General features: G+C 33.6%; 1 protein-coding gene across 4 annotated transcripts in view; it reads right to left on the minus strand.

The window, feature by feature from the left end:
- The window catches only part of MAP3K20 (mitogen-activated protein kinase kinase kinase 20), a 214,700-nt gene that overhangs the window by 110,861 nt on the left and 91,665 nt on the right, over positions 1-12,174 (minus strand). For all 4 annotated transcript variants that reach the window (XM_051991086.1, XM_051991084.1, XM_051991085.1 and 1 more), the window contains exons 3-4: positions 12,033-12,120; positions 1,063-1,164 (exon numbers count right to left, since the gene is read on the minus strand). In XM_051991086.1, coding sequence (XP_051847046.1) covers positions 1,063-1,164; positions 12,033-12,120 — 190 coding nt within the window. The remainder of the gene's footprint in view (positions 1-1,062; positions 1,165-12,032; positions 12,121-12,174) is intronic.

A 12,174-nucleotide genomic window follows, 5' to 3' on the forward strand; every position in this document is an offset into this window, starting at 1 on the left:
TAAGTAAAGCAAGTATCATTGTTCTCATTTTACAGATAAAGAAAGTGTAAAGAACTTGTCCATAGTCACAGAGGTATGGAATGTCTAAAGCAAACTCTTTTTGATTATTAATTTATTATTTCTCCTGTGATGTCTTTAGATGAGTTACATAGAGTTAATTGCTTCAAGAAAAAATTGGACATTAGCATCCAAGGAGTTGCTGGAATACAAATGTAACTATCAGTCTTTATTATTTAGGTCAAATTGTTTCCAGAGCAACTTGAATAGTTATAAATAAAATTCCAAAAAGGTTCACAGTTGTGAAAATGGAAAAAAAAAGATAAAAATAAATGGAATTTGAATTACTTCAGAAAGCATTAGGTTGTACTTGAATTTATGAGGGGAAAAAAAGGATTAGACATTTTATTGGCTAGTATTCTGGGGATTTTGTAAGTTAAAAATATTTAATTTCTAAGAGTCTAAGATGGTATTAAACATAAAATGAAATCTGAATTGTTTTTATATGGTAGCATGAATAATATATTTTTTGAAAGTGTTTCCTATTTTTAGCATATATCATGTACACAAAAATGGGTAGAACTAATCCAATGATAAATAAGTTCCTCTTTGGGCCTGAAAATAAATTAAGCCTTGCAGAACAATGGCATTATTGTTTCTCCATCTAATATGTCAAGAAGTTAGAATGGTAAGATGGTCAATTACCCTGTCATATGATGCTGGGATACACTGAATTTGTTGGTGCTGGTTGGAGAGAAAAGAAGAAATGTAAATGAGAAGATAAAGAAAGAAAAAATGGAGTGGAAAAAAGCAAGGAGAGGTAGAGAAGGGTAGAAAAGGAATTGGAAAAGGAAGAAAAAGTGGAAACAATAAAGAAAAAAGCAGAAGACACTAAGTTTAAATTTTGTTATAGGAATCAATTGAGTATTAGTATGTTTATTATGGAAAGGAAAAACATTTAATGATATAGTACAATAGAACATGAGACACTATTGCAGGAAAAGCATATTTTCCTCATTTATATTCTTATTTCAGAATAGGCTTAAAATTATAAAACTCTCTTACCTTTAGCTACATCAGTGGCCCAAGTCATAATATGCTCCATATCCATCTCTTCACTTCTATTACTGTTTATGTAATCATATAACGATCCTAGGGAAGCATACTCTGAAAAAAAAGATATACGTGTTAAACCATAGATACTCTTCTAAACCTGAATTTGAAAATTCAGAAAAAAGCCTTCACCTCCTGAAATATGAAAAGAGAACTGAGTCCTATAGTAAAATGTTTTAGCTAAATGGCTTTATAGGTATTAGAAAGTTTAACAATTCACTATGCTTAGGTTTCAAAATATCAAGGCTATTCTAGAAAAATATCTCAAAAGCCACAATTACAGACTTTTCGCAATATTTTTCAATGGATTTACAGTCAAAGAAGGAAAGAAAACTCTACATATAGAAATGAAGGAAATAAGATTAAGGGCCCCTAGGAGAGTATGTTTGGAAAAAAGGTATGTATGCAAAAAGGAACATTTTAAAACAACCTTATAGTTTCATTATACAGATTGTTAAATGTGACTATCAGAGCAAATACAGAATAATCATTATACTAATTTTTGAAAGGTTTGTTTATGTGAAGGGACAGAATTGAAAAAAAAAGACAGTCCCTCAAATGAGGCATTTCAGATTTACCCTTCTGAATTAATTCTTATTTAACACTATCATAACACATGTGTGGTTCAGAAATGGTGAAGGGTCACCATTTAATAAAAAAAAACTGGAGAGATCTCTAAAAGCAAAGCAAAGTTTATTATACATTCTTGTGAGAAGGGCATTCCACCAGTTGAGTGGGCAATGGAATGGAGGAAGCACCTTCTGGGCCAGGGTTAATATTTTTTAATCCCTAATGCAAATACCCCCTCCCACCACTGACCCTCATCCTCACTGGCTGAGGATCTTACATTCTAAACTCGAGAACTACCCAAGAAATTGAACTTGACCAATAAGTACACAGTTGCCCATATTTGACTAAAATTGGGAGAAAATAATGTCATGGGAGGATAGAAGGAAGGGGATCAATGCTCAAAGTCCTTCAGGTCTACTCAAACTCTGAAGTAGATGAAGCCTTACTCAATTTTCACAACTTTCTTGAAAGATCTCACCTCATCTTGTTCACACATAATTTCATTTTTTCAAAAATTGAAAATCTTTGCAAAAGGCAAAGGACATGAAAATTTCCACAAAATATTACTCCAATATCTCTTAATGGTATAATGGTAAGCCTTGGTTCTTAAGGGCTATGTCTTTAGGATCTCTGGTAGGTTCTACCAAGTAGAACAAGCTTCATACAGAATCCCAGCAACCCACATGCTTCTTAAAACCAATTTAGCTAAATCCAGAAGAAATAATCTCTCATAGGCTGGCCATTAAGTCATGAATTATTTGACAACACCAAAGCATAAAACACAGAAAAGCATAAAAAAGACTATCACGACTGTGTAAAAGCCTCTATGGTTCTGCAGAATGGTAGCAGAGGTTGCTAAAATCATATAATATTTAGATCATCTATTAACATAAACTTAATTGTTGGGTCTCTAAATATGATCTTTCTCTTTCAGTGGACACATTGATAAAGAAAATGTCTCTATTGCAGTTAAATGGAAGGCTATCCCATGAGTCCTTTTGGAGAGGCGAATAAAAGATTTTGTGAATTTGATTTTAATCAGGCTTCAATAAATATCTAGTAACATGATTCAAGGGGTATTTTGACATATCATGAAAGCACTCTTGATGAAAATTTATAAAAAGACTACAATAAAGATAATTGCATCTTAAGAGCCAACATTTATTGAAGCATGAAGAGGGAGAAAAATTCTATAAAGAATTAATAAGAACCAGTAGATTTAATTAACATATATTTTGATACTCAGTGACTTCAATGTAAAAGACACTATGAAAGAGCTTGACTGTGTATACACACACATACACATACACACATATATATGTATAAAAATATATGTATTTCTATATATTCATATATATATATGGGGAGGTATATATACACACACATGTACATGTATATAGGAAAAGATGGCTAAGTAATAAGAAAGAATAAGGGCCAAAGACTTATAGATTTCAGAAAAGATTCTCACTTTTTTTTTCTAACAGAGTGTGAGATTCTGGGCATAGCAAGAACTACCTGCCACCATTTCAAAGGAATTTAATCATATATTAACTTGTAATAAACAACTTGGATTACTAATGTAAGAGTGCTTTTCAATCATCTTTCTATGTAAATACCATCCACTTAGAAAATTAATACAAATTAGAAGGATAAAAATGTGAAATAGAACATAAAACCAAAGCAATTCTAATCTGACCTATTTAAACAATCTATGTTGAAAAAATTGGAAATAGATAAAATAACAGATATCAATACATACTCTAACCATTTAGTAAGGAAATTTAATCTATAAAAAGCAAATGTTAGCTAGGTAGTGCAGTGAATAGAGAATCAGCTCTGAAATTAGGAGGACTTGAGTTCAAATCTGATCTCAGACACTTGACAATTCCTAGCTGGGTGACCCTGAGCAAGTCACTTAACCTCAATTGCCTCAGCAAAAAAAAAAAAAAAAAAAAAAAAAAAAAAGCATATGCCATAAGAAGCTGACCCAAAGAGCCTAGAAATCTCCTTAATTAGCAAAACTTGATTTTCTTGTCAAGGGAAGAAATATAGCAGATAAGATTAACACAAGATTAAAATAAAAATTTATTAATAAAATTTTATAAGTACAGCTAGGTAACATACTGAATAGAGAACTGGTCCTGGAGTCAAGCAGACCTAAGTTCAAATTTAATCACAGATTCTTGACACTTACTATGTGATGCTGAGCAAGTCACTTAACCCCCACATAAAAAATCTTATGGAACAAAAAACAGTAAGCATCTATAGGAAAAAGGCAAGTTTACCAAAAAGTATTACCAGTGACTCATTTTGGTCAGAAAATACTAAGAGCATGAAATGGGGAGGAAAACAAACAGATGAAAACTGGAAAAGATCAGCCAAGATTTCATAATGAATTATTCTTTCCACTAATGACAATGGATCCATTATATTGAGACTCTAACATCTGTTTGAAAAATTAGATTTGTCATTAACAAAACAAAGACAAGAAGAATAAATGGATTAATGCAAGTTACACAAAGGTGGGTACTGGAGATACATAAGAAGTGGAAGCTACCAAATGACTAAAAAAAATTAAAGGAAATATACCACCTAATGGAAAAGGAGATTGAAAACAGTAACTATTGTCATATTTGCTTACTTTCCCATCTTCATAAAATATTTATAAGCATAATCTACATATGTATTGAGAGCATATTTAAGAATATAGAGACTTTCTTTTTAATTTGCTTTTTTTTATTAATTTTTTTCAAGTAACAAGCATTTGTTTTTCTCCTTACCTCCTTTTTCCATCTGAAAAAAAATAAAACTCTAGTAACAAATATACAATAAAGAAAAACACTCTCCTATTGATCATGTGTAAAAATGTGTATTCTGCTTCTAGATATTTAGCCTATCACTTCTCTGTCAGAAAGTGTATAGTATTCTTTAAAATCAGTCCTCCAGAACTAAAGTTGAGTGAAAGAAATGCACCAAACTTTTATGCTGTGCTGGAGACACTATCCTTACAAATCAAAGAAATGTAGCTGGCACAGTTGTATAAATGAAAAGAAACTCTAAGTCTTACTTCATCTCAAACAGAGCTTTCCATTATTTTAGGCTTTTGGTTCAATTTATGAAATTAACCATAGAGAAATACCCTTGTGAGAAAAAAAAAAAAACCACCTGATTTTGGGTGTGAGACATCAAGATTACTTCACTACTTAAACATTCTCCTTCTTTTCCAAATCACTTGACAACTTGTCAACCTCACAAATAAGGAAAATGGCTGAAGAGCCATTTACCTTACCTGATAGGCTTCTTTTATTTCTTGCTCTAAAAGTATTTGTTGTTCAGTCATTTTTATCCCTGCTCTTGACTCTGCAACCCCATTTGGAGTTTTCTTACTAAATACTAGAGAGGTTTGCTATTTCCTTCTTCATCTCATTTATAAAAATATAAACTATTTTAAAACTAAAGCAAACAGGAAAAAGTGACTTGCCTAAGGTCACACAACTAGTATGTGTCAGAAGTCAGATTTGAATTCATAAAAATGAGTCTTCTTGACCCACCATTCTATCCAGTGAGCCACTTCATTTATAAAACTCTATAGATAAGTGTATTTCTCCATGTTTTGTTGTTGGAATCTTTACAAACTGCTAACTAATTAGAGTTGATCTGCTCTTACAAGATGTTTTGGGCCAAAAATGTTTGTAGCAGCCCTGTTTGTAGTGGCTAGAAACTGGAAAATGAATGGATGCCCATCAATTGGAGAATGGCTGGGTAAATTGTGGTATATGAATGTTATGGAATATTATTGTTTTGTAAGAAATGACCAGCAGGATGAATACAGAGAGGACTGGCGAGACTTACATGAACTGATGCTAAGTGAAATGAGCAGAACCAGGAGATCATTATACACTTCGACAATGATATTGTATGAGGACATATTTTGATGGAAGTGGATTTCTTTGACAAAGAAACCTGAGTTTCAATTGATAAACGATGGACAAAAGCAGCTACACCCAAAGAAAGAACACTGGGAAACGAATGTGAACTATCTGCATTTTTGTTTTTCTTCCCGGGTTATTTATACCTTCTGAATCCAATTCTCCCTATGCAACAAGAGAACTGTTCGGTTCTGCAAACATATATTGTATCTAGGATATACTGCAACATATCCAACATATAAAGGACTGCTTGCCATCTAGGGGAGGGGGTGGAGGGAGGGAGGGAAAAAAAATCGGAACAGAAACGAGTGTCAATATAAAGTAATTATTAAATAAAAATTTAAAAAAAAAAAAAAAAGATGTTTTGGGCCAGAACCTGAAACAAGATACTAAGTAGAACTAATTAGTACAATGCTTGTGTTTACACCTTTACTCATCGGAGTTCACAAGTATGCCAGATTCACAAAGTAAACTTTGTAACTTGGTGAATTCACACCTCCCTTAAAGCTTTTAGGGCCAGAGAGCACTATGGGAGAAAATCCATAATCCCATTCTCTCAGAAGAGTCAGATATAAGGCCAGTGATGAGAGATCTATTCCAGAATATTTTCCACTTGGCTGGCTGGTGGCAGAAGAAGAGTTTTCAGAGGAAGAAGCTACGAGTCGAGAGTTCAGCGGACAACCAGATTCATCTTCATCTCACACCACGGTGGTTGGTGGCTGGGTTCCTGCACTCCCCCCATTGAGACCAAGCTGGTCTGAAAGACTCACCAGAAAACTAGCCGAGCCCCAAGTGAAGGAGACAAGAGATTCATTCCATCTCTGTGCTGGTTGGAGGCTGAAGAAAGCAGAGGCAGAGACTAAAGGATAGAACCTTTGGATTTGGAGACATTCGGAGGGCTCTAAGCTAAACCGGCTGTGTTTTGAGAAGAACAAGAACTCCAACATTTGAACTCCAACATTTTGTTAGAGTTGTTGGTCACCTAACAGCCAAGTAGCCATCAGGAGGCTAATTAATTTTTGTCTTCCAGCTTTGCTGGAAATATTTTCCTTTTCTTTTTGTTTTTGGCAAAAATACTATTGTGCTTTACCATTTTCTTCTTCAGTTTATGAAGTTTATGAACAAACTGAGGCAAACAGAATTAAGTGATTTACTGGGATTACATAGTATCTGAGACTAGATTTGAACTCTGGCCTTCTTAACTCCAGGTCCAGTACTCTATTCATCACACTATTTAATTGTCCATTTCTAAATAATTACTACTAGCAAAAACAGGGACGTGAAACAACATTTCAAGGTCTTTGGAGCTGGGTGACCTGATTTCAAGTCCTACCTTTGATACATACTTGGCTATGTTATCCTTGGGCAAGACCTGATTGGAGGATTCCTCAGTCAAATCAAGATCTATTAAAGACCTTCTCTAGCTCTCCTGATCTATATGTGGCCACTAGACCCAGATGGGTCTGGATGATTCTGGAGGAGACTGTAAGGTTCGTGACTTTGCACAGACCTCCCTCACTTATATCCAATTCACTTGCATGTCCTAGAATCACTTCCCTTATGTCATAGTTCTCTTCAAGAACCAAAGAACAAATAACAAACAATTAGATGACCACAAATTACAGGGAAGGTAATAACGTACAATGTTAGAGGGCATTTCCTGATCTGGGAGCTCTCTATTTCACTGAAATCACAGGTGCAGTCTCTGTCTTCTAGAAAGAAGTATAAAAGGTAGGGAATATTGATTCGATGACCTTCTATACCACAGTAAAGTTGATAGGATTACAGGTATGGACTTTTGTCTGCAAGATGCAAGGTTCACCAGTTAATTTAGCTCTCTATTGAGAGTTCTCAAGGAAGTCTTATTATTGTCTTCTAGGGATTAGGTTTGCTTTTAAGAGATGTGTCCTTCAGACAAAGGAATAAAACTTTTAATTTTAAGTTAATTGGAAGTTTTCAATAAATAGATCAGGCTCTTTTCTGATTATCCTCACATTACTTGGAGTGGGGAACCAAGAGATGATAAAACAAGTAATATTTCATAACACGGCTATCTCCTGCACTTCAAGTAGAAAAGACAAGATTTTCTGTTTGATTGAGGTTTCTGTTTTGGAGGCTTAAAGCTCTATTTGCAAATCAAATTTTCTTTTACTTTTGATAAAGAGCCAGACCCACATTTCTCTTGGCTCACCTCTTATCCTCTCTATCTCAAGCTTCTTCACATTCCAAAAGATTTTTACAAACATGAGAAAGTCTCACCAAAAGATATAGAGCTGAATATTTGTATTCAACAAAAGCAAAGGCCCCAAGGCAAAAGATTACTTTCTAGACTTCATGTCAACAGATTAGAGTGCTTCTCCCAGAGAGAACAGTTTGTTACTAACTTGGAGAATAAATTGAGCCAACATTTTTGGCAACAGTGGAGTAGAAAAGGAATAGGCAACTTTCAGAGATTTGGTTGTACAGTTTTGCATTTGCTCATCAGGGTGAAAACACTCACCAACATCAGAAATTCAGAAGCTGTTAAATAAAAAAACAAAAACTCCACAGAATGTACCAGCAGGATAGTTCATCCATCTCTAACAAGATAGCTTCAATTCCATCAAAATACAGTACAATTGAAAGTTAAAGAAATGCAGGATTTTTTGGCTCGGTAAAAAGGCAGATGACTTTTTTTTTTGTGCTGATAGTAACAATCCAAAGAACTTTTATAAAAATGAACAAAAATAAAACAAACCCAAACAAAATCCTTTGATAAGAATTTCCCCCCTTCAAATTCTAATTAAAAGTGACTATGGTTTTCTGCATCAATCAGTCTTTTCCATTACCTAAAAAGGGAATAAATTGGAAATACTATAACTTCCTTCTAAGTCTGACAGAAATGCAGAACTACCTAACAGTAACTAGAAGCTGTCTAAGTGGGATTTACATCATATCATATCAACCTATTGTATGTGGGGTTTCTTGTCCATCTAACATTTATTCTTTCCATAACTTGGTTTATGCTGAAGAGGCAATGAAATAGATATCTTATTCTGATTGGGTCTTGAGTTTATGAAAGGTATGTTGGAAAAGTTCATGCAATGCTTTTGACTGATGGTTGAAAAAAAATACTATAAATACAAGGGCAAGAAGATAAGCATCTGCTTTCTGGTAATGGGGGGAAATGCCTTCTAGCTCAGAGGTTACTCTAGTAACCTCATGGGACTTCAACTCTTAAATTTTGTCTCTCTTGCTTTAAAAAAATGTTAAATGCATGCTGCAATGCTGACATATTTGTCTGTTCTAAACTGAAACAGAAAATAAGACTCCTTAAGAGCAATTGAAAGTCTGTAAGGTATAGTGTACAGGGTAGTGGAGTTGGAACCAGGAAGAGTGGGGTTCAAATCCTGCCTCAAATCCTCATAATAGGATATTATGCAAGTTGGCTAATTTCTCTGAGTAGCAATTTCCTTATCTTTAAAATTAGGGGATTGTTCTCAATGACAGCCTAAGTCTCTTCCAGCTCTAAATCTATGATCCTATGAATTTATATTCTAGAAAGGGAATCCTCCCTAGAAGTGTGTTACGAATAGGGTGGAGGGCCAGAGATCAGAGGTGATTACAGGATTTGGATCTGGAAGGTATAATTAGGGATAACCAAATTCTAAATTTTCATTTTATAGGTGAGAAAACTGAGGATCTAAGGTTTATTTGCCCAATTTCATGCCAGAAATAAATAGCAAAGTAAGAATTTGAACCAATGTTTCCTGACACTAAATCCAGTGCTCTTTACATGTTGCTATCCTTCTATGGATTGGATGAAATTAAAGCTTTGGCCTAATATAGTATTAATGAAAAAATAGAATGAAGCATATCTACCAATGAAAACATGATTAGACATTTTTATATGTGAGGGGAGATAGATAGAAATGTGACTCCATCTTAATTACAATCAAAGCTGTGGAATAAGCAATCCACACCCTTCCTCCAGCCCCATTTTTATTTCTTTTTCTTCAAACAACACCAGAAATAGTTTCTCCTTTTATTTAAATGGAAGTCTTTCTTTCAAATGGCCAAAGAAGAAGGAGAAAAGGCTTTTGATTTAGTTAAACAAAAGAGCATCAATCTCTTTAATATTGCACACTTTCATGTGTCATATAGGTGATATAGGTATAATCCTGCCTTAGAGTTATCAAACCAGATGCAGTTCTACAAATTAAGTTTAAGTAGAATAAGGAACCTAAAAAAGTAAGAGAAAAGGAGAAAAAGCCAGAAAACTATCAGAGATGATTATGATAGTGGTAATTTTTGTAATGATGATGATATGAGTGGACATTTAGTATTTTAAAGTTCAAAAAATTTAAATTTCTGTCATAAATGTCACTCTTTGCCAGCAGGAAATGGCTTTTCAAGTTAATGCAGAGCACAAATGCTATGCATATAATTAATATTGTAGCAATTAAAATCCACAGATAACTTTAAAAATTCAACATATTAGGCAATGATCCAAATTTAATGATATAAAGATGCTGACAAGAAGAAAAATGGAGACATCTGAATTCCATATAAGGAACCTGGGAAAAAGTTCTGTGCACTTTATCTCTGGGTATGCCTGTATTTTCCCATTTTTAATCAGTTGAGAAGTAGCTTGGCTCAATATATAGCATCCTGGACATGCTACTACTGGTACTATATCGCTGTTGACACTACCACTACTGCTATGGCTACTACTTCTGTTCTTCCTCCTCCTCTTCCTCCTCCTGTTACTCTTCTTCTTCCTACTACTGCTACTATTACTACTGCTAATAAACTACCATCACTTACTATTACTTCTATTATGATTACTGCTGGTCCTACTATCACTATTACAATGACTACTAATACTACTAGTACTATTGCTTTTGCTATACATATGACATTGATTTGATTGTAAACTCTTTGGGGCAGCTCTTTTAGAGTCCATTCATCTTTCTTTAATATACAATGTGGGAGTACTCCAGGGATGTTTTTATCTAAATGACTGATACAAATCAATTCAATCAGCATTTACAAAATACTTTCCATGTGTAAAGCACTGGGATGGTATTAGAGTGGTTATGTCTTTCCCTTAAATTATAATTTTCTCCTAAATCCTCCTAGAATAGAAAAATATTTTGTTGAGTTCTGATCCTGGAATTTAAATATGGAGAGTAAGGCTTAATTCACTGTGAATGTCCCCAATATTACAAAATCTGAAATGTAAGAATAAAAAAGATAGATAATCATATTTTGGAGGTAGTTTGCTTGTAAGTGACAAATTAATCAACAAGATTATAAAGTGATAGACACTGTGTCAGGTAGTATACTACATATTGGATGCAAAGATAAAAGTGAAATACTATTTGTCCTCAAGGAGATTCCATTTTATAGTACACATTTTAAATGTGTACACTATTTAGGGATCCCTATGTGTACTAAATATAAGTTATTTTGGAAATTAGGGAAATATTGGGGAATAAGGAAAAGCCTCATATAATTCTTTCTTAGGGTGGACAGATGAACTCAACAACTCAAACCACATTCTACTTAATCCTAAATATCTAAGATTATTTGTCAGTCTTCAAAAGAAAGTGGGGTATCTGAATTTAAAATAGCAATTGAGAAGAAGGTATTAAATTGCTGATCACATCTACTTTTGCTACATGATAATGTCTAGATGATAAAGTCTACATGACTCTAACTCCATACCATTTTAAAGATCTTCTCACTGGAAATGTCAGAGGCTCTTTAAAATTAAATCCTATGGAAATCATAATCAACATAATATTCTTAATAGCTTCTCACTGCAGAACAGAAATACATACAAGCATAAAGTACAAAAAATAGGTGCAATATTTTCTATATGTTCTATTTTAGAAAATATATTTTCACCTCATTCTAAGCTGCTGCTCCTAATTAACTGATGACTTAAATCAAGGTCATTATCAACTCAAATGACCAAATGTGAAAAATACTGTTCTCATGTCTGAGACCTTGAAGTAAGAATGCTCTAATGGGATTAAAATGCCTTGCAAAGAATTATAACATGAATAGCTCAAGAAATCTTAATTTGTAAAAGGTCACAGAGTTGCAAAAAGCATCGCTCATTTCAACTAATTAAATGAAATTTTAGTTAAACAGCACCTTCAAATATTGGTATTGCAGCTGCAAGTGCATTTAAATAGCATTTACTCAGATATAATTAGCACAATTAAACATGGGTAGAAGTAGAAACACCATTCTTAATTATATTGATATAATCAGTTTTATTAATGCTTTATGGCAACAAAAGTGACATCTGACAGTAGAATACAGTTCATAACTGAATCTAGTGCTAAGCATTTTAACATATTTTAAGCTAAAAGCCTTGTAAAGTGTGAAAAGGAAAATAAAAAGCCTGTATACTAATAAAGGTGTTCTTACCTGTTACAATACCATAGTTGGGAGGTTCAAGAATTACTCCATAAAACTGGATGATGTTTCTGTGACTGAGGACACTGAGTATTTCTGCCTGTTGAAAAATCAAAAACAAATTTGAAAGTACAATTTTCATAGTTAAACAATG

The sequence above is a fragment of the Antechinus flavipes genome, chromosome 3 (assembly GCF_016432865.1).
Source record: "Antechinus flavipes isolate AdamAnt ecotype Samford, QLD, Australia chromosome 3, AdamAnt_v2, whole genome shotgun sequence".
NCBI lineage: Eukaryota > Metazoa > Chordata > Mammalia > Dasyuromorphia > Dasyuridae > Antechinus > Antechinus flavipes.